Below are 23,795 nucleotides of genomic sequence, written 5' to 3' on the forward strand. Positions count from 1 at the left end.
AAAAAAAAACCAAAAAAAAAAAAAAAAACCAGAACTTATATCCCAAGTTAACTAATACATATTATGAGCTTTCTAACAACTGTAATCCTTTACAAACTTAACTTCCTTATTCAAATTATCCAGGGAAACAGGTTATTTCCACAATAAAGTTTCTGGGGTCCAGAACAACAGTTTCTGGCCCAAGACTTTGGAGCAGTCTTTGTGTGGAGTATTTCCATCTGTGCACCTGGAGACCCTCCCAAACACCTTGCGCAGATATTCCTTTTTTCATGAATGAGGAGTTTCTTTCTCAAGGCCTTCTGGTCTTTCAAGTCCCTTGGTAGTTTCCTCTTATTCGAATTCCTTCATTGTCTTCCTATTTGGAACATCTTATTCCTAAAGCGAACAGCTTAGAAGAAACTTTTAGTGATGTTATTCAGACCTCAAGGTAGTTTTGGTTGTTAGGTAAAACCTGTTTCACTTACTTAAATTCTACATCTAAACCCTTCAATTTCTTATATACTATAACTTTAATATGTATCCCAAACCCTAAAAAACAAACTTATAAATCACCTGCATATACCTTAATATAGACTTTCACTTACACTTAATTCTTATGCCTATAGAACCTTATGTCCAAACACCATAACTACAACTACAAATAATAAGTAAAAATATTCAAAACAATTCTTTGCCTAAATAAAATCAGAAATCTCTTTTTACCAGGTATTAGTCACAAATTCTAACCCTAAAAACAAGATCTGTAACCCACAACCAAGCAAAAGAAAGCCCTTTAAACATGCCTCAGAGTCATCACATGAGCAAAAGGGACAGGTCAAACAACGTAGTGGGAAGTGGAAAGATGGAAAATGAGTTTCCAGTAACTGAAAATACTTCGCATAAACGGGCTGTTTTCTTTTTTCATGACTGCACGGAATTCTTTGGCCGTAACAGCAAAGGCAAGACAGCAGGGCCTCAGCTTCCTAGACTCGCCCTGCGGCCCGGGGTCACCAGGACCCTGTCAATCTGGTAGGCCTCCAAGGCTGGCTCCCAACAAAGTAACAATCTTGCAAAATAAATTATGTGCAGAATATACACACTCCATATACATAAATACATGTGCACTCAGATACAAAATTATCCATTTTACAATTACGTCTTTAAATCTGGGTCCTTCCATAAACACTGTCCTCTGACAGTGTTACTTATGTAGTTTCCCCTCTGTCCATGGGACTTCCTGCAAAAGCAGACGCAGTCTGCTGCTCTCGTCCTCCTGGGGGGCCGCCCACTGCCTCTTCAGGTACTGGATGTCGATGCTGCTGGAGGCCCTGGCCAGCACAAGGGCCAGGAAGCTGCCTCCAGCCTTGTCTGGCTCACCCATGACAGCCATGGACACCAGCCTGTGAGCAAGAGGCATATAAGCAGAGAATCAGTGTACACGTGGGGGGTGTGCAGTTATTTTTGAATCTTCCAAAATATCTATCTTCTAAGGGAGGAGTGAAATGGATGAGAGATTCTAAAAATGTCAATAGTCAAAACGAAAAGTTAGACCAGAAATAAGTGTATGAAAACCTACAGAAAGCGTTTGGAAAATGTATTTCTGCATCTTAGAGGACTGCTGGATGGGCCACTCTGTGCAGGTCACTGACTGATAAGGCCTGCTGCGTTGAGACAGGCCTGAGGGTCTCACGCTGCCCTGGTCCTTTCTCCCCAGTTCAAAAGTAAATACCCTCCCAGCAGGATATCGGGTATAATCAGCAGTCCAGGCACGCCTACCCCACCCAGAGCCTCTAGCAGTGGGGTCCCCAGCGCCTCATCCTTGGTCTCCTGACACTTCCCTGGATCTCATCCCAGCTAAGTGCCAAGGCTTGCAAACCTGCGCCACAGCCTGGACTCACCCCTGAGCTCCAGACCCCCATTCTACCTGCCTCTGCATGAATGGCAACTCCATCATCCATCAAGTGGCCAAACAAAGGGCCTGGGGCCATTGTGACTCCCTGATCTTGCTCCCGAGTGTCCTTTCCCCACAGGAAGGCTGTCCCTATTTCTCTCTGATACCCACAAGTTTCCTGACCAGGCCTTGTCTCTAATCTTATCCCCTCCAACGGCTGACAGAGACTCAGAAACACACCTCCAACGTTCCCTTCAGGGCTCCGTTTGGCTCATCTAGCACCTCCCCAAACCTAGTTCTTGTCCTCCCAGCATCTGCAGTTCCAGGACAATGGATGTCTCCTCTCTGTGCTGTGCGAAGACTTGTTCTACCGTCTTTGGTCCACTGCTATTCATCCTTTGAGGCGTGGCTCAGTGTCATCATCCAGAAACCTGCCAGGATCCCCTGTGTCTCATCTGGGTTAGGGTCCCTGCTCCTGTCAGGCTTAATCACCACGTGGTGAAAACTATGTTTAGCCCACACCTGCCTCAATGCACTCCTCCCTCTTATTCAGTGGTGATCTGGCTTAGCCAGTGCTAGGACCCATCTCAGAGGTGCTGGGCCACCTTAGCGGGACCTGTGATGCAGCAGGCGGGGCGGAGAGTACCTCTGCTGTGGCCCCACAAAAACCTGACTGCCTTCAAATACTCCACCAATTCCACCCCTGCAGCCCAACTCCTGTGGCACGAGCCCGGCACACCACAACAGGGCCCCCCTCCGATACCACAGCACCCCCACAGAGGTGGGCTAGGGCAGCCGAAACTGCCTTGCGCCCTTGAGCACATGAGGTGAGGGCCCGAGATGTCCCTCCAAGGCCGCCACTCAGCACCACCACGGGCTCTTACTCAAGAGAACCTGTAGCATTTCTCAGGGTGAGGGGGTATGTCACCTAGAAGAACAGACCACGAAAAATTACTAGTTATTAGAATTTTCACTAATGACTTAATACTTCAACACTGTTGTTCCATTACTCACGTAAAATAGAGGTAACGCTTAGTTGTCAAAATTTGAAAATATCAGTAACGAATCAAAAACATCAGAGGCCTCTCTGGCAGCAGGGGGCAAATAAAATATTGCCCATTGATAAACTATGTCCAGGCATTTTTTAGAAAAAAAATTAAAATAGATGTATAAATACCAGCTAGTACTATCACTAGTCAATTTTTTTTTTTTGCAACCCATCACTGGTCAATTTTTAAAATGTCCTTCAGATTGTAAGTTGGACAGAACCCAAGCAGAGAGCCAGAAGACAAAAACTCAGCCATCACCGCCTCTCCTTTATGGAACACCTCAACACCGCCTGTGTTGGTCCAGGAGTGGGGACTGCCACTGCCAGCGCTCCATGATGGCCAGTCTGCTCTCAACCACACAAAACAGGTCAGTCATCATCAAGGATGTTAGCTTGACTCCAAGAGTGTTAAGTCTTTGCTTGTATCTACTCTAAATTCCTTCCTTTCAAACTGTTTCCTCTTGTCCTGCTTTTCTGTACAACTGGAGAAAGGTAACTGGGCACATTGTGCCGTGTTATGGCTGATAAACACCCGCACAAAGGTGCAAAGAAGGGTGGTCTGCCTGTCTCAGAGGCTCTTCTTGGCAGAAAACGGAGAAATGCAGGCTCAGCCCCATCTCCTTCCCTTGACACAGACACCACTGCCCCACAGCATGGCTGAAGGCTGGGGAGGGGCCTCCCCATGGAAGGAGGTCCTTGGGTTCTTGGGCAGAGACTGGAGCCAGGTCCCCAGCATGCTCTCCTTTATGGAACAACTCAATGCCAGTGAGAAGAGGTTCCAGGCTGAAGGGTCCCACACACAAGCATGGGCAGATATGCCCTGAACTGCAAACCTCATCTGGAGCCCATCAGACATGAGGCTCTCACCTCTCCGCTCAGACCCTCTGCTCCCCCTCCCAGCAATACAATCCAGCTCAGATGTGCTGCCTACCCCTACCAGGTCTGGATGCCCCCACCTGAGACTCTCATCTCCTAGGTCTTTGTCCAAATGGACCCTTCAATAAAATGACTCTTCCCTGTCCCATTCAAAACCCATCAGCTACTGTCCCCACTCCCAGTTCCTCCCTGTTTTATTTGTTTCCATAGCATATATTCTAGCACGTTTTAGGACTTACTTGCTTATTCTACTTATCTGTCTTCACTGTGGTGCCCTCGTAACCAAGCACTCAATAAATGTGCTCAACAAGTATGTGGTTATTCACTAATTCACTGACACATTTTTTGGAATAATTAACTGCAGGTGCATTATGCATTTATCTGTGACTCATAGTCTAGATTATGTTTAATATTATAGAGTTGCTTTATTAGAACAGAAAGAGTTGCTAAAGAAGAAACATTTAATTTGAATTTCTGAACACAGCAGCAGAGAGGTCCTTCTAGAAACTGGATTTTTAAAATAATTAGAATAACGTAAGTATATGTAGGACTCAAACTAAATAAATACAATTCATTTTTTTCAGATCTTATCCATATGTCCCCAACGTTCTATTAAACTATTACCTTTCCTTATTAAAAGGTATGGGACTTAGATATAGTCCCCTTTCCTCCAGGTTATCACAAAACTTCACAGTCAGAGAATTTATTGAAAAGAACTATAAAAATTTCAAGCCTGTAATCCCAGCACTTTGGGAGGCCGAGTTGAGCAGACTGCCTGAGCCCATGGATTCGAGAACAGCCTGGGCAACTTGGCGAGACCTTATCTCTACAATAAATAAAAAAATTAGCCAGGTGTGGTAGCACATGCCTGTAGTTCCAGCTACTTTGAAGGCTGAGGTGGAAGGATCACCTGAACCCAGCAGGGTGACGCTGGGGTGGCCATGAGTGTGCCACTGCACTCCAGCCTGGGTGACAGTGAGATTCCAACTCAAAAAAAAAAAAAAAAAAATCTCAAGAAAAAACACAGATGACAGACAATTGAAGTCAAGAGAAAGGGCTTCATATTGAAGCTTTTATAAATATTTCCATTTTGAAAAAAAGTAACAAAGAATTATTTAAAAGTAATACTAATGACAATGTACATGTCTTCACATTAATAATTTCTCATGAACTGAAGAGCAGGCTACCATGGGGCTGTGTGGCCATGGACGGAGGCCACTGATGGGGCTGAGCAAGAATGGCATCAATGTTAGCCGGGCTTGGTGGCTCAGCCTGTAATCCCGCACCTTTGGGAGGCTGAGGTGAGTGGGTTGACTGAGCCTGCGGGTTCGAGACCCACCTGGGCAGCGAGACCTCATCTCTACAATAAATAAAAAAATCAGCCGGGTGTGGTAGCGCACGCCTGTAGTTCCGGCTACTTGGAAGGCTGAGGCGGAAGGATCGCCGGAGCCCAGCAGGTCGAGGCTGCGGTGGCCGGGAGCGGCCACTGCACTCCAGTCTGGGCGACAGAATGAGACTCCAAAAAAAAAAAATAAAAAAGAATGACATCAATGTTAAATGACGTGAGTTACTAACCCCATGGGCTAGCTCTCTTTAGAAGCTAGAAGGAGCTCTTTGTATACACTGGACATAGATTGAATACATAGAGTGGCAAAAGAGCGTAACTAAGCAGCTCACAAAAGGCATTATCTTTTATTTATAGAATAATAAGGATGGGGAAATGTTACAAGATTAACTCCTCAGTCCAGCAGACTATTTTGGGTTTACTATCAAATAGTCATATTTTAAGGTGGTTTTGAAAACATTAAGTGTCCACCACCAAGCATGAACCTTCACGTAGGCTACGGACTCTGGGTGTGATGCTGTGTCAGTGTAAACCTATCAGCGGTGACAACATGCTCTCTGGGTGGCATGTCAACGCGAGGCCTGAGGGTGGAGGTGCACAGGAACCTCCACTCAACTGTGCTGTGAACATAAAACTTCTCTAAAAAATCAAGTACTTTAAAAATACATTATTCAAGTTTAAAAGTAAGTAGTTACATTTTAAAGTGCAACAACCTTATGATACATAAAAGAAGAAGAAGAAAGACTGTAAGTGGCGCTTCTGCAAAGTCCCTGATGACATCTTACTCTGAGCCCCGCCACTGACCTGTCTGGGGAGATGGACTGCTTAACAACAGGGGTCAGATCGCTCTGGAGGAGGTCCCAGATATAGATGGTCGATGTGTCATCCTGCACCAGGAAAACGGCAGGCCTGGTCGGGGACCACTGCAGGCCGGTGACCGCGTGGCCGTCAGTGCTACTGTCCCACTGCATGAGGGGGTCTGCAGAGTCCAGCTGGTGAAGCCGGATGCTTCCATCTGAACAGCCGGCCTGTGACCAGGAAGGATGGAAACTGGTCATCATGTTTCTTTTTTTAACTCAATCTCAGCAGCCAGGGAAATTTTTTAGAACATTCGTTTTCTTTAACTGGTATAGCAAAAACATTTATTTTTTGTTTTCCAAAAATAAAATTATAACATTAAATCTGACTTCGCAAGTTACAAAGGTGAGCACTCACCTGATTCTGATATACCTTATACCCTTTCCCTCCCCAAATAGCTGATAATCAACTGATTCTGTGAATATATAAATAGGTGTTTATTCTTAACAAAGTTGAATATTGCTGACTCAAGCACAGGTCATTAAGATTAGTTCCACTTCTACACTGTTGGTGGGAGTGTAAACTAGTGCTGCCTCTGTGGAAATCAGTGTGGTGATTCCTAAAAGCTCTAAAAATCGACCTTCCATATGACCCCGCAAACCCCCTACTGGGAATATACACTAAAGAACTCAAATCACTCTATAAAAAAGATACTGCACACGTATGTTTATCGCAGCATTGTTCACAATACCAAGATCATGGAACCAACCACGCTGTCCATCAAAAGAGGACTGGATTTAAAAAACGTGGCACATATACACAATGGAATATTACGCAGTCATAAAAAAGAACAAAATCATGAATTTCGCAGCAACCTGGATGGAACTGGAATTTATAATACTGACGGATCTCTCACAGAAACAAAATCTGAGTATCACATGTTCTCACTCATAAGTGGTCCTTGAACAACTATCATAATACTATAAGAAAAGGATTGACAGTAGTGGGAAACTATGGGGGGGTAGGGAGGGGAAAGGAGGTGGGATTAATGGTAGTCGATATCTGTCGGGGGGGCACACCTCATCAACAAGGGTAATTGCACGATGCATATTTGTATACCTAACCCTTAACTGTACTCCACAATTTTAAAATAAAAAATATGTTTAAAAAAATAATAAATAAATAAATAATAAAAAAAGATTGGTTCCATGGAAGTAAGTTACCATTCTAAGAAAATTACATACATTTGCACCAATAATATAGCTATATATTCCCCTTGGATTAAAATTTCTATAAAACCAAACTTAGCTGGTTTAGCTAAAAAAAAAAAAGTAATTATAAAGAAAAGATTAATTCTTTTTACTCAATGTATCTAATCCTTCACATGCCCAACAAAAGAAAATAAAATCAACAAGAATGGGAGTAAAATTCTAAAATGAAATACAACAGAAACAAATATAAAAACCGCCTGGGCACAGTGGTTCTCGCCTATAATCCTGACACTTTGGGAGACCAAGGAAGGAGGATAACTTGAGGTCAGGAGCTGGGGACCAGCCTGGGTAGCATCGCAAGAACCTGTCTTTACAAAAAAAAAGGTATAAGTTAGTCTGGTGTAGTGGCACACAGCTGTCATCCCAGCTACTTGGGAGGCTGAGGCGGGAGGATCTCTTGAGTTCAGGATTCAAGGCTGCAGTGAGCTATGATCGTGCGACTGCACAGCCTGGGGCAATAGAGCAAAACAGAAATGAAATCCTTAAAAAAGGAAAATCTGTATTCCAAATTAATAGCATAACCACACAGGAAGGAGGTATAAGAACTAAACCAAACAATTTCTGGACACTGTAAGTGAATGGTGCACCTTTGACGTGAAACCCAAGCAGAGCCCTAAACACTGAACTCTGCTCAGTAGCCTTCTTTTAGAGGCGTGAGAAATTCTGTATTCTCAAATAGAGCAAATATACAACTATTGCCCAGGAGGATCTCGAACCTGCGGGCTCAGTCAATTCACTCACTTCAGCCTCCCAAAGTGCTGGGATTACAGTCTGAGCCACCAAGCCCGGTTTCATTCTACTATCTTTATGAGATCCACTTTTATAGTTCCCACACACGAGTGAGAACATGCAATATCTTTCTCTGCCTGGCTTATTTCACTTAACATAAGGACCTCCAGTTCCATCTGTGTTGCTGCATATGACAGGATTTCATTCTTTTATGCCTGAATAATATTCCACTGTGTATATACACCACATTTTCTTTATTCATTCATCCACTGATGGGCACTTACATTGATTCCATATTTTAGCTATCGTGAGTAGTGCTGCAATAAACATGGGAGTACAAATATTTCTGTGATATATTAATATCCTCTCTTTTGGATACATACCCAGCAGTGGAATTGCTGGATCACATGGAAGTTCTATTTTAGATTTTTAGGAACCTCTATAATGTTTTCCATAATGGCTGTACTAATTTACATGCCCACCAACAGCGTATGAGGGTTCCTTTTCTCCACCATCCTCACTAGCGTCTGTGATTGCTCTCTTTTTGATAAAAGCCATTTTCACTGGGATGAGATGACATCACATTGTGGTTCTGATTTGCGTTTCTCTGATCATTAGTGATGCTGAATGTTTTCATATACCTGTTAGCCATTGGAGCGTCTTTCTTTTAGAAATATCTGTTCAGATCTTTTCTCCCTTCTTAAATTGGATTATTCATATTTTCTTGCTATTGAGTTGTTTGAACTCCTTATATACTCTGGTTATTTATCCCTTGTCAGGTGGATAGTAGCAAATATTTTCTCCCATTCTGTAGATTGTATCTTCACTTCACTTTGTTGCCTATACTTTTGAGGTCTCACACAGGAAATCTTTGCCCAGACCAATGTCTTGGAGTGTTTTCCCAGTGCTTTCTTCTAGAAGTTTCATAGTTTCAGGTCTTAGATTCAAGTCTTTAATCCATTTGGATTTGATTTTTGTGTATGAGAGATAGCAGTCTAGTTTTGTTCTTCTGCATATGGTTATCCAGTTTTCCCAACACTATTTACTGAAAAGACTGTCCTTACCCCACTGTAAGTTCTCAGCACCTCTGTCAAAGATGAGTTGGCTGTAATGCAATTTTTATCTGGGTCCCCTATCATGTTCCATTGATCTGTGTTTTTATGCCAGCACCATGCTCTTTGGTTACTCAAGCTTTATAATAAATTTTGAAGTCAGGTAAATAAACAAATACATTTTTATCTTTTTGTTCTTTGCTAGTTTTGTTCTTTTTGATCAGGATTGCTTTGGCTATTTGGGGTCTCTTGTGCCCCATTATAAAATCCATTAGGATTTTTTTCTATTTTCTGTGAAGAATGCCATTGGTATTTTTTATAGAGATTGCATTGACTCTGTAAATTGTTTCAGGTAGTATTGTCATTTTAACAATATTAATTCCTCCAATCCATGAGCATAGAATATCCTCCCTTTTGTGTGACCTCTTCTATTTCTTCCATCAGAGCTTTATAGTTTTCCTTGTATGGATCTTTCATTTCTTTGGTTAGGAATCTTAATTCCTAGATATTTTATATTTTTTGTATCTATTGTAAATGGGATTTTTTATTTTTAGATTCCAGGGGCACATGTGTAGGTTTGTTACATAGGTACATTGCATGATGGTGAGGTTTGAGCTTCTATTGCGCCTGTCACCCAGGGGGAGAGCATGGCACTCAATGAGTGGTTTATCAACCCTTCTCCTTCTCCCTTCCTCCTCCCTTTAGAAGTCTCCACTGTCTGTTGTTGCCATCCTTATGCCTGTGTGTACCTTTCTCATTTATAAGTGAAAACATGCAGTATTATTTTCTGTTTCTGTGATAATTCACTTAGAATGATGGCCTCCAACTACATCCACTTTACTGCAGAGGACATGATTTTCTGTTTTTTCAATGGCTGTGTAGTACTCTATGGTGTATATGTACCACATTGTCTTTATCCAATCTACCACTGATGGGAACCTAGGTTGGTTTCATGTTTTTGCTACTGTGAATAGTGCTGCAATAAACATGAGTGCAGGTGTCTTTTTGGTACAACAATTAATGCTCCTTTGGATATATATACCCAGTAGTGAGATTGCCAGGTCAAAAGTAAATCTATTTTTAGTTTGTTGAGTAACCTCTAAATTGCCTTCCACAGGGGTTGAACTAGCTTACATCTCCACCAACAGTGTATGCTCATTTGCTTTTCTCTGTAACCTCACCAATATGTGTTTTTTAGTTTTGTTTTTTTCTTTTTAATAATAGTCATTCTGACTGATATGAGATGGTATCTCATTGTGGTTCTGATTTGCATTTATCTGATGATTAATGATGTTGAACATTTTTTCATATGTTTGTTGGCTGCTTGTATGTCTTCCTCTGAGAAGTGTCCATGTTCCTTTACCCATTTTTTAATGGGGTTATTTTGTTTTTTGCTTTTCTCCTGTTGATTCATTTAACTTCCTTATATAGATTCTGTATATTAGGCCTGTATCATATGCACAGCTTGCAAATATTTTCTCTCATGCTGTACATTGTCTATTTACTCTATGGATGGTTTATTTTGCTGTGCAGAAGCTCTCTAGTTTAATTAGGTCCCGCTTAGCCGGGCTTGGTGGCTCAGCCTGTAATTCCGCCCCTTTGGGAGGCTGCAGTGAGTGGATTGCCTGAGCCCACGGGTCCAAGACCCGCCTGAGCAACTTGGTGAGACCTCATCTCTACAATAAATCAAAAAATAAGCCGGGCATGGTAGCGCACGCCTGTAGTTCCAGCTACTTGGAAGGCTGAAGCGGAAGGATCGCCAGAGCCCAGAAGGTCGAGGCTGCGGTGGCCGGAAGCAGCCACTGCACTCCAGTCTGGGCGACAGTGAGAGACTCCAACTCAAAAAATAAAAAAAATTAAAAAAAAATTAGGCCCCACTTGCCAATTTTAGTTTTTGCTGCATTTGTTTTTGAAAACTTGGTCATAAATTCAGTGCCTAGGCCAGTGTCCAGAAGAGTGTTTCCTAGGTTTTCTTCTAAGATTTTTGTAGCTTGAGGTTTTTTGCTTAATCATTATTCCATCTTGAGTTAATTTTTCTATATGGTGAGAGAAAGAGGTCCAGTTTTATTCTTCTGCATACAGCTAGCCAGCTTCCCCAGCACCACTTATTAAATAGGATGTCCTCTTTCCAATGTTTATTTTTGTCATCTTTGTCAAAGATCAGTTGGTTGGTTATAAGTCAATAGTTTATTTCTGGGTTCTCTATTCTGTTTCACTGGTCTATTTTTGCACCAGTACCATGCTGTTTTTGTTACCATAGCCCCATAGTAAAGTTTGAAGTTTGGTAATGTGATGCCTTTGGCTGTGTTCTTTTTGCTTAGAACTGCTTGCCTATTGGGCTTTTCTTTGCTTCCACATGAATTTAAGCATTGCTTTTTCTAGCTCTGTGAATAATGATGCTGGTAGTTAAGGATTGTGTTGGATCTGTAAATTGCTTTTGGCAGCATAGACACTTTAATGATATTGATTCTTCCCATCCATGAGCATGGAATGTTTATTCATTTGTTCACATCATCTTTCTTTCAATACTATTTTTGTTGTTTTCTCTTACTTCTTTAGTTAGATGTATTCGTGGGTATTCCTTTTCCTTATGGCTATTGTAAATGAGATTGTGTTCTTCATTTGGTTTTTTAGCTTGAATGCAGTTAGTATATAGAAATACAAATAATTTTTGAGCACTGATTTTGTATCCCCAGACATTACTGAAGTTGTATTTCAGTGCAAGAAGTCTTTTGGTGGAATCCTTAGGGTCACCTGCAAAGGGAAGTAATTTAACATCTTCTTTTCCTATTTGGGTACCTTCTATTTCTTTCTCTTGCCTGACTGCTCTGACTAGGACTGTAATACTATGTTCAATAAGAGTGGTGGAATTGCTTTCTCAACTTCTCTTTCACATTGTTCACTGTTGGTATATATAAATGCTACTAATTTTTATATGTTGATTTTTGTATCCTGCAACTTTCCTAAATTTATTTATGAGCTCTAACAGTTTTCTGATGGGTCTTTCAGAATTTTTTTTTGTATAAGATCCTGTTGTCTGCAGAAAAGTATAATTTGATTTCTCTCCAATTTGGAAGCCCTTTGGTTCTTTCTCTTGTCTAATTGCTCTGGCTAGCACTCGTAGTATTATGTTGAATAAGAATGGTGAGAATGGGCATCCTTGTTTTGTTCTTGTCTTCAGAGAAAAGCCCTTCAGTTCTTCCCCATTCAGTACAATGTTAGCTATGGGTTTGCTATGAATGACTTTTATTATCTTGAGGTTATATTCCTTCTATACCCATTTGATGAGGGTTTTTATGATAAAGGAATGTTGAATTTTTATCACTTTTTGGTATCTATTGAAATGATCATATGGTTTTTGTTCTTGGTTGTGTTAATGTATCACATTTATTGATTTGCATATATCAAACCATCCTTGCATCCTTAAGATAAATTCCACTTGATCATGGTGAATGATCTTTTAAAAATGTTGTTGCATTCTGTTTGCTAGTATGTTGTTGAGGATTTCTGCATCTATATTCATCAGTGATATTGGCCTGTAGTTTTCTTTTTCAGAATTGTATAGCAGCATGGTTTTGGTAACAGGGTAAAATACTGGCCTCACAGAATGAGACTGGAAGTGTTCCCTTTTCTTTAACTTTTTTGAAGCATTTGAGAAGAACAGGTATTCATTCTTCTTTAATTGTTTGGTAGAATTCAAAAGTGAAGCCATAAGGTGCTGGGCTTTTCTTTGATTAGAGACTTTTTTTTACAGCTTTGATCTCATTACTCATTATCAATTTACTAAGGTTTTCTATTTCTTCATTGTTCAATCTTGGTAGGTTTTGTGTGTCCAGCAGTTTATTTATGTCTTCTAGGTTTTCCAGTTTTCTGGTCTATAGTTGTTGTTCATAATTGGGTCTTCTCTCTTTCTTAGTCTAGCTAAAGGTTTGTCTATTTTATTTATCCTTTAAAAAGCCTAATTTTTCATATCATTGATTTTCTGTATTTTTGGTCTCAATTTCATTCTTTTCTGCTCTGATATTTATTTATTTCCTTCTACTAATCTTGGGTTTGGTTTGTTCTTTCTTTTCTAGTTCCTTGAGATGCATTGTTAGGTTGTTTATTTGAGGTCTTTCTACTTTTTAAATATAGGCATTTCAAGACTATACATGTAATTAAATACATCAACAGATGTAAAAACAAGAATCACATGATTATATCATTAGATGCAGAAAAAGCTTTTATCTAGCATCACTTCTTGATAAAAATCTTCAAACACCTAGGCATGCATACCTCAAATAATTAAAAGCCATCTATGATAAACCTACAGTCAACATATTGCTAAACAGACAGAAATTGGAAGCACTTCCCCTGAAAACTAGACCAAGAAAAGACTGCCCACTCTCACCCCTCCTGTTCAACATAGTGTTGGAAGTCCTAGCTAGAGCAATCAGACAAGAGGAGGAAATTAGGGGTATCCAAATAGGAAAAGAAGTCAAGTTATCTCTCTTTGCTGAAGATATGATCCTATACCTTGAAAATCCAAGAGAATCTGTCAAAAACCTCTTTGCACTGATAAAGGACTTTGGCAAAGTTTCGGGGTCCAAAATACACAGGCAAAAGACAGTTGCATGCTTCTACACCAATACCAAACACACAGAGAAACAATAGAAAGCACAATCCCATTCACAATAGCCACAAAAAAAAAAAAAAAAAAAAAAAAAAAAAACAAAAGAAATAACTTGGCATCTTCCTAACCAGAGTAGTGAAAGACCTTTACAATGAAAACTACAAAACACTGCTCAAAGAAATCCAAGACTGAGCCCGCGGGTTCAAGACCTGCCTAGGCAACTTGGTGAGACCTCATCTCTACAATAAAATCAAAAATTAGCCGGGCGTGGTAGCGCGCGCCTGTAGTTCCAGCTACTTGGAAGGCTGAAGTGGAAGGATCGCCAGAGCCCAGCAGGTCGAGGCGGCAGTGGCCGGGAGAGGCCACTGCACTCCAGGCTGGGTGACAGAGTGAGACTCCAACTCAAAAAAAAAAAAAAAAAAAAAAAAGAAATCCAAGAAGACACAAACAAATGGAAAAATATTCCATGCTCATGAACTGGAAGAATCAACATTGTTAAGCTGTTCCTCCTACTAAAGGCAACCTACAGATTCAATGCAATACCCATTAAATTACCAACATCATTTTTCTGAGATCTGGAAATGACAATACAGGAATTCATATAGAAACATAAATGATCACTAATGGACAAAACAATCTTCAGCAAAAGAAACAAAGGAGGAGGTATCACACTTCCAGACTTTAAACTATACTATAAGGCTATTATAATCAAAACAACCTGGTATTGGTACAAGAACAGGCATATAGAACAATGGAACAGGATAGATATTCCAGAAGCAAGACCTCAATTTCTCAACCAACTCATCTTTGACAAAGCCTCCACCAACAACCACTGGGTAGAAGAGAACCTATTCAGTAAATGGTGCTGGGAAAACTGACTGACCACATGCAGAATATTGAAACAGGACCCCTATCTTTCATCATACACAAAAATAAACTCTAAATGGATCAAAGACCTAAATATAAAATTTCAAAGTGTAAGAACCTTAGAAAATGCAGAAGACATACTTATGGAAATCAGAGTAAGCAACTAATCCCTGATCAAAATCCTAGATGTCCATGCCATAAGAGATAAGATAGGCAAATGGGACCTCATTAAACTGAAAAGCTTCTGCAAAACAAAAGAAACCAACAAGAGAGGGGGCAGACAGCCCACAGAATGGGAAATAACATTTGCCAACTGTGTATGTGACAAAGGTCTAACATCCAGGACCTACACGGAACTCAAACATGCTGAAAGGAAAAAAAAAACAAACAGCCCCACTAAAAACTGGGCAAAAGGCATAAGTAAGACACTTCTCAAAAGAAGACATACGGGCAGCCAACAGATACATGAAAAAGTGCTCAGCCTCACTAATTATCAGAGAAATGTGAATAGATACCACATTGAGATCCCACCTAACCCCAATAAGAATGGCCATCATTAGTAAAACAAAAACAATAGATGCTGGCAAGGATGCAGAGAAAAGGGAATGCAAACTTGTTCAAACTCTATGGAAAATAGTGTGGTGATTTCTAAAAGAACTAGAGATTGACCTCTTCTGGGAGTATACCTGGAGGAATTCAAATCATTCTACCAAAATGATACCTGTACATGCATGTTTATTGCAGTAATAAATAAGACTGACCCAAGACATATATATGTCATATATATACACACATATATATATATACATATAAAATAATCAAACTCTCAAAGGTCAAGGACAAAGAGAAGATCCTAAAAGTAGCAAGAAAAGAGAAGCAAATAACATATAAAGGAGTTCCAATTCATCTGAAAACACACACACACACACACACACACACACACACACACACACACACACACACACACACGCCTTGGGCCAATCTTATTTGGGTTGAATCTGTTCAGTGTTCTCTGGCCTTCTTGTACCTGGATATTTATATCTTTCTCAAGTTTTAGAGAGTTTTCTGTTACTGTTTCTTTGAATAAGCTTTCTACCCCTGGTTCTTGCTTAGCTCCTTTTCTTGAACACCAATAATTCTCAGATTTGGTTTCTTAAGGTAATTTTCTATATCTTACAGGAAGTATGCATTCCTTTTTTTCCTCATTTGATTGTGTATTTTCAAATAGCCTGTCTTCACTGATTCTCTCTTCTGTTGATCCATTCTGGTGTTGAGAGCCTCAAAATGAATTTTTTAGTTGAGCAAATGAATTTTTCAGTTCTACGATTTGTTTGATTTTTAAAAAATTATTTCAATGCCCTTAATTTCTCTTTATCAACTTCTGAACTGATTTTCTGTGTTATCTTAGAGATCACTGAGTTTCCATAAAACTGATCATTTAAACAATTGGTCAGAGAGCTCATAAATCACCATCACATCATGGTCAGTCACTGGATTTTTGCTTTGTCCTTTTAGGGAGGTCAAGTTTCACTGCTGGCTGTTGTTTTCTGTGGCTGTATGTCTTTGTCTTGCACTGACCGATTAGTCCAGTTTCCTCTGCCCAGCTTGTTTGGGTTTAAAAAAGTTTTTTTTTATTTTAAACATGTGGGGTACAATTCAGGGTTAGGTATACAAATGTTTATTACGCAGGTACCCTTGTTGATGAGGTTTTATTGAATATATTTGCTTAGCAAGTCTACAGTGCTAGGTCGTTGCCTCCTTTTTGGCTCTAGGTGGCGACTTAAGCCCTGGTTCGCCTCAGCTCTACTAAGGGGTCAGAGTGGGATTCTCAGGAATTATGGGGGAAGTACCATGGGATCCTTTGATTTCCAGACAGCGTGGAAAGGCTGGCTGGTGGTTTGGGACCCAGGGAAGGTGTCTCTTACAGCCACTCTGATTGGCCTTTTCCTTGGCCAGTTACAGAGCAGACTTTCCAACTGGGGATCATAGTCTCACCCCCTCCCTCTGTGCCTGTCGTCAGGGATAGCTCTCCCTCCAGGTAGCTGTGATGCTCCCCATAGGATAAGGAACCTGCCCAGGTACCCAAGATGGGGGGAAGGTGGGTGACCACCTTGACGTGACTCTTTCCAACGTAGAAGCCATGAGTTGAGGGGAGATTTTTGGTGTAGCTGGAGCCTGGCAGAATCTGGGTGAGGGGCATCCCCACGTGGAAGTGTGGTTCTCTACTGTCTGCTCAGTTCTTCCTTTCTCTGTGGCCCTGGGAACTGCCTTATCTTCATACTCCAGCTTTGGCTGCGGCTGGTGAACATCTCAGCACCACGCATTTGTTTTGTTTTTTTGGTGAAAAGAGGGAAGCCACATGTCTCCATTTGGGAACTAGAACTCCTCAACAACAAAATTATTAAGATGTTTTACATTCTTTTATCCGTACTAGTTCTTCAAAATCTGGACTACTTCACACCTCTAGTACATCTGTGTTATCCTGGTCATACTCCAAGTGCCCAGCAGCCATAGGAGGCCCTGAACTCAGCTCAAGTGCAGACTTTGGAAATAGAAAGATGCTTAAAACACCATCTCTGCCCTCAACAACCCTGTAGGTGGTAGGGATGCTCACATATAAACATAGTTTACACTTTGTTTTAAGTGCTATAAGAGAAGTATGAATAAAGAACACTCTTTCTCCTCAATCTCAAGTATGGGAAAATTTATGAAGATTAGTAAAAGAAGGGAAAATCTGAGTTATAATTTAATGCTCTGACCCTAGTATAACTTTTAACCATTAACTAACAGATTTAACCATGTATAAGTTCTAAAATATTTTGTCTTCTCTCCTGTCTTACCCAACCCATCTTCAAACTGAGGGGCATCCACAGGACGATTGTGGCTGCCACCAGCTGGGCTGACCCAAGCCCTGGAGGGGAAGAGAGTAAGGAGCTCACACTCACGAGCACATTCCCTGCAGCGTGTCAGTGCAGAAATTGAGCTGGTGACACACCCAATGACTATCCTTGGACCCTGCAGGTTAAAGACTCTGAATACTGGCTTACATTATATTTTGTTAAATAATTAAAGAATGTAAGTCAAAGTTTTTTACACTGAGAATTTCCTCACATCTTTGGCTGTATCATAGGTTTTGATATTTGATAGTATTCTGTTAAATCCTAAATAGTTGGTAACTGAACAAAGTATTGCTTTAAAAGGTCTAAGTCGTATTTGTTTGGAGTTTTTTGTTGTTGTTAATGCCATGTTTCTCCTTTGTAGATCACTGAGGCCTAATAACTAATCCATTTGTGGCCTAGTAAATAATCAACTTTTAAAATGTTCCAGTGGATCACTGCAAGTGTTATGCTGCCCAAATAGCAAGTAATACCATTAATAAGAATTGGTATAAGTGGACCTTGGATAATTATTGTAACACTTAAAAAAAAAAAGATTAGGCTAGACACAGTGGCTCAAGTCTGTAATCCCAGCACTTTGGGAGGCTGAGGTGAGGGTATTGCCTGAGCCCACAGGTTCAAGAATAGCCTGGGACACTTGAGAGACCTCAACTCTACAATAAAAAATAAAAAAATTAGCCAGGCATGGTAGCACGTGCCTGTAGTTCCAGCTACTTGGGAGACTGAGGCAAAAGAGGGAGGAAGGAAGGAAGGAAGGAAGGAAAGCAGGCAGGCAGGCAGGAAGGAAGGAAGGGAGGGAGGAAAGGATTGGCAGTAGCGGGAAACCACTGGGTGGAGGGGAGGCAGGATTGGCAGTAATGGGAATCTGTGGGGGCAGGGGGAGGCACACCTCATCAACAAGGGGACTTGCATAATGAACATTTGTATACCTAACCCTGAATTGTATTCCACATCTTTAAAAATAAAATAAAAAAGAATTGGTGCTTTAAAAAGCAGACTTTCTTACCAAGAATATTGGTTCTCCAAATGGTGAAAAATCAATCACATTAACTTTTACTGGTCTTATACCACACTGCTGAGGTTTGAATAGTCTGGGAGACACTCTCAAATCTTGTCTGGTGCCATGGCTTATCAGACCCTGGTAATGAGAAGAAGCCGATGAGTGAATGAAGAACAGCATTAGGCATGAAGTTAGACAAAGCTATTATTCCTGAAACAATCCAAACATTAGAACAAAAGCAAACAATAAGTTAATTTTAACGATATTTATCAGGTAACTCTAGGAAAGAAGAATGTTTAATAGAATGAAATTCAAAACATTACTTACCATGTCTGTGCCAACAATAAAGTGATTAGGATCTGAAGGCAGAAATTTAACATTCAGAGTTTGCGTGGTTCCCAAAAATTCATTACCTTTATGGGAAAGACTAAAAAATAGCAAAGATTAATAGATGAATTGTTTCGAAACCTTAAAAATAATGATACTTAACACTTATGTGCATTATTATATCTCATTAGATGCATAATAGGCCATGTTATTTTCCTCTGTGATTTTCACCACTCTATTTCCTATCTTTTTTTTTTCTGTTGCTGCATTCTTGATAATTTCCTCAAGTCTATGTCGTCTTTCTTCGGCTATATCTATCTCTTTCTTCAGCTGTATCTAATCTGCTATTTAATCATATACCAAGTTTTAAATTTCAGAGACAGCAGTTTCATTTCTAGAAATTTCTTTTAGATCATACAATTGTCTCAAGTTCTTAGCACGCTAATCCATTCTTTTGTACCAGGGTGAATTGTTTATGCTTGAGGTTTTATAATTTTTATTTGTGACTCATCTTCAGTAGTAGATCACTCTTTGAGGGAATCCTGTAAGTTCCAACCTGTAAAAGTGTCCCGATCCACCAGGTGGTTTTCCCTTGACTTTAACTGCAAGCCCACTGAGGCCAATGGTCTGGGTGTTTGATGCCCACATTTCAGTTTGTAAGTTCCCATACCCACACCCAGCTTGGGATTTCAAGCTCCCTCAAGCTCCTTTGTCTTCCCTTAGCTGGAATGAGGCTTCTGAATTTCTCTCTCACTGAAGGAGCAGTGTTGCAGAATCCTGTGCAGGAGTCTCAGTCCCAGCTCCCTGACTTAGGCAAGCCAACGAAGCACCTTGTCCTGCTTGGATGAGGCCTGGGCACAGCCAGGAAGGCCTGACATAGCCTGGGCCTGACACCACACAGCAGCTCAAATGCTTATGACTCCAAGCTCCTTCCTGTTTCTACCATTTAGAAATTTTCCTTTCTTTTCAAAAACTATACCTAGTTTTATTACTGTTTTTCCTTTATACAGTATATGTGTTTGTAATGAAAGGAGCCTACAGTTGCTCCTTCTGCCATGCTGGCTTTGTCAGAAATTAGGATCCAACTGTCCTTCTGGGCCTCCTTTCCAAGCTCCTCTTCTCACCCACATTCAGGACTGTGAATGCTATCTGCCAGTTGATGACTCCCAAATCTGCACCTACCTCTGGATATCTCTCCAGGTGCCGCAAGCTCAGCCCCTCCTCCTGGACACATCTCCCCATCCTCATCTTGTGAGGGGTGCTCAACACCAACCAGACAACTTGGTGGAAGGCAGAGGCCAAACTAGGCTCCTCCCCCCATTGTTTCTATAATCAATCAGTCACCAGCGTTGTCAGCACCACCCTTTAATCTATGTCCAGCCCTCCATATCCATGCTTGCTGCCTGTGTTCAAACCCTTGTCATTCAGAAGTTGGTCATTCCAGATGATTCCTAACTGGTCTCACTGAATCCAGCCTCTCTTGGTCTGCTCCAAACTTAAACTGTTGCCAAGTCAATCAATCTAAATCACAAACAAGACATGTCACTCCTTGGCTTAACATCCTGCAGTGGCTATCACTTTCATGACAACATCTAAACCCTTTAGCACAGCAAACAGCCCTCAGGGTCAGGCCACCAACTCATTCCCTCTCTTTTAACATCAAAGTTGCAGATAGTTTTAAATGTGCCTCTGGGTGTTCCTGGGTGCTGCTTCCTCTAACCACAACACTCTTATCTAACTAACACCATCTCTCAAAGGCCAGGCTCAGCTATCCTCCCCCTAAAAGTCCCCATCTCACTCTATCCCCACTATCTCCCTCCTTGGAGCTCCCACATGCCCTGAGCACTTTGTGCTCAATGCTGTGACCCCAGTGGATGAAGCCCAGCCACTGAGGGTGCTGCAGGCAGACAGCTACAGAGCTGCTTCTCTCACAGCAACCAGCCTTCTGGGGATGCCCATGCCCCAGTGGCTGATGAGAGAGGGTACAAAGGCCTGGCCACGTGATTCTGGGAGGCCCTTCCAGCTCAGAACTCCCAGGGCAGGGAGGCTGTCATGGGGCCTGCCTCACAATCCAGCCCTCCCCTCAGCTCATTCCTGCCACCCCCTGCCCTTTCCCAGACATTTATCCCAAGGAGCTCCTTGAGAAACACCCTCACACTGAGCTCCACTCCAGAGCCTTCTTCCTCCAAAAGGAGGGTGCCCCACCTGCGATAACTGCAGTGTTTACTTATCTGCCTCCTTGTGGGAGCACTTTGAGGGAAGAAGCTCTCTCTCAGTGCTAAAAAGTCTGGCATGCAGAATATACTCACAAAGTTGTTTGAGTAAAATCTAAAGGAACATTATTATGCATGGATCTCAGGAAGACACGCGAGGAGGTCTGAGCAAAAATGCTCGATATCAGATACATTAGACACAGTCCTTCTAAGAGTGTGCTGTTAAGTATAGGAGAAATTTATAGTTCAGAAAGAAATACAAAGCAAAGTGTGAAATGATAAGGACAGTAACAGAGATGAAAAATAGTCTTAAATAAACCCGGAGAGGGAATGGCACACACTGGAGAGGTAAGTGACTAGCCCAGGAATCATGTATGTTTGACTCTGTAATGTATTAGATGACTTTTGAAAACAAATAATTCATTTTTATAACCACATTTCAATCAAATGAAGTTGATTTACACTCTCTAAACATGTGTGAATTTATTAACACAATCAAGAGGTATTCTATCGGATGAGAGGAAACCAGGCCCAAATATTTTTCAAGGATAATTCACATGATGATAGCTCCTGAGTGCAAAGATTGACAAGAAAGGATACTTTAGGCAATAAACAAACAGGAAATGTATGAATTCCACAAAAAATGCTGTATATTTATTAAGAACTTCTGTTATATGAAGTTATATGAGCAAAAGTAAATCTCTGAACAAAACTTTTCTATCAATGTTTCTGGTTTCTAAAACTTCATCTAAATTTAACTTCAGGGTTGCACTAAAACATTAATAGGTTGAGCACTGTGGCTCATGCCTATAATCCCAGCTACTTGGGAGACCAATGCAAGAGGATCATGGAGTTCGAGACCAATCTGAGCAACACAGCAAGATCCTGTATCAAAACAAAACAAAAGTGTATGAAAAATAGTCAAATAGGACCAATTCCTAAGATAGGAAATATTTTATTTATTTATCTTTTTTAGAAACAAGGTCTTGCTCTGTCACTCAGGCTGTAGTGCAACAGTGTGATCACAGCTCACCATAGCCTCAAATTTCTGGCCTTGAGCAATCCTCCCAACTCAGCCTCCCAAAGCTGGGCTTACAGTTGTAAGCCAACATATCTGCCCAGAAATATTTTTTGATTAAAGAAAAAAAAAATGTTAACTATATACCTGGAAGTTGTATTTTTAAACAATTTTTTAATATAGAGTTTTAGAGTATAAGTGAGAATTAACTACATAATGGAAGTTGTATTTATTACACTCGTTAATACTAAACTAATAGCAAAAACATAATGTGAGAGAACGGATTTTTTCATTGTAAAACCTGGCATGCATTTACTACATATGAAATTCCCCAATGTTATTTTTCTTCTGTGGGAAACAGGTCTTGGTGAGATAAGGAAAGTGTTTTCCTTCAAACCTTACCTGCCAACCAAGTGGAACACAGCACTATGTACCAACTTGATCCTCCCTCCAGGTATCAGACCTAAAAATAGACAAACAAAAATAAATGCACCACTTAACACAAATTAAGTCAAAAACTAATTATAGTTGCCCAGAATCATTTTCCATGGCTTAAATATCTGTTAGAAAATAATATCAAAATATAAACTGATAAACAATATTCCCTCCCTAATTCAGGGTAAGGTTCACCAACGATGCCTTAAGATAAAAATAAAGATTGCAGAATCAAGATCTAGAGGCCTTTACACTTTTAGATCTGATAAAATAAAAGCAGTGAGCAATTCATATATGTACGTGAATGTATATATATTTAACACACCTTAAACTCACAGCAGCAAACACTGTCTTGTGAATGTTCCCTGAGGCTCCAAAGCCCAGGAAACAGCAGGATCTCCCCCTCCACCATTCCAAAGACACACTCAGAAATCTGTTGGGCTCTGGACAGAAAACACAGGGAGGTAGCCAGTTCATCCAGCCAAACGTGTCCTGCCTTTCCCTCTGCTTCATCAGCTGTTCTAACTTCATTCTCAAGCCACACAGAGCAGTGTTTCTAAGGTTTGATTTTGTTTTTCCTTTCCTTTCCTTATTTTCCTAAAGTGTTCATGGCTACAACCATGACTCCTCAGCCATTCACTGGCTTTGCCTCCTGTGTCAGTCCCCCACCCCTCTTTTTTTAATGACCACAAAGGCAGAAACTAGAAATATACATATATATAAATGCAAATTCTGGCCAGGTATGGTGGCTCAGGCCTGTAATCCCAACATTTTGGAGGCCAAGGTGGGAGGACTGCTTAAGGTCAGGAGTTCAAGACTAGCCTGTGCAACACAGCAAGAGTTTATCACTACAAAAAAAAAAAAAAAAATAGCCAGTGTGGTGGCATGCAGCTACTTGGCAGGCAGAGGTAAGAGGACTGCCTAAGCCCGGGGGTTGAGGCTGCAATGAGCAAAGATGGCACCACTGCACTCCAGCTTGGGCAACAGAGCAGACCTGTGGCAGGTAGTGGGCTGGTAGCAGTTAAAGGTATTTCCTTTTGAAAGTCAAGTGGCAAGCTCTAAAGACCCACCAGGCTGGTTTTGTTTAAAAAAAAAAAAAAAAAGTCAAGTCAAATGGCCAGAGACTGATGGCTCTCACGGAAATGCAATAGAGTAACTAATTCACAGACTTACCCAAAACCCCTCTTTTGAAGTTGACAGTTTACAACTCTGCTTGCCCTGCATTTCCTGGAAACCATTTGTTCTTTGGAAATCTGATTTTGCTGAGTACAACCTTGTAAATTCCAAAGAAAATGTGTAATCGCTTAACACGACCCCCCTCCCTTACCTAGATGAAGGTATAAGAGGTATAAGACCCTTTTTCTCCTGTTCTGGGGGGTTCGACCTGGAAGCGCGAGCCCCTCGAGCCTGCCACTTCCTATAACAGTCTTGGTGTCA

General features: G+C 40.9%; 1 protein-coding gene across 1 annotated transcript in view; it reads right to left on the bottom strand.

Moving 5' to 3' along the window:
* Positions 1-44: 44 nt before the first annotated feature.
* The window catches only part of WDR60 (WD repeat domain 60), a 119,712-nt gene continuing 95,961 nt past the window's right edge, over positions 45-23,795 (bottom strand). The window contains exons 21-25 of the mRNA XM_008067147.2: positions 22,326-22,386; positions 18,693-18,792; positions 18,372-18,503; positions 5,944-6,167; positions 45-1,379 (exon numbers count right to left, since the gene is read on the bottom strand). Coding sequence (XP_008065338.1) covers positions 1,181-1,379; positions 5,944-6,167; positions 18,372-18,503; positions 18,693-18,792; positions 22,326-22,386 — 716 coding nt within the window. The 3' untranslated portion in view covers positions 45-1,180. The remainder of the gene's footprint in view (positions 1,380-5,943; positions 6,168-18,371; positions 18,504-18,692; positions 18,793-22,325; positions 22,387-23,795) is intronic.

Source organism: Carlito syrichta, unplaced genomic scaffold (assembly GCF_000164805.1).
Source record: "Carlito syrichta isolate Samal-C Ts95f unplaced genomic scaffold, Tarsius_syrichta-2.0.1 Scaffold309314, whole genome shotgun sequence".
Classification (NCBI taxonomy): domain Eukaryota; kingdom Metazoa; phylum Chordata; class Mammalia; order Primates; family Tarsiidae; genus Carlito; species Carlito syrichta.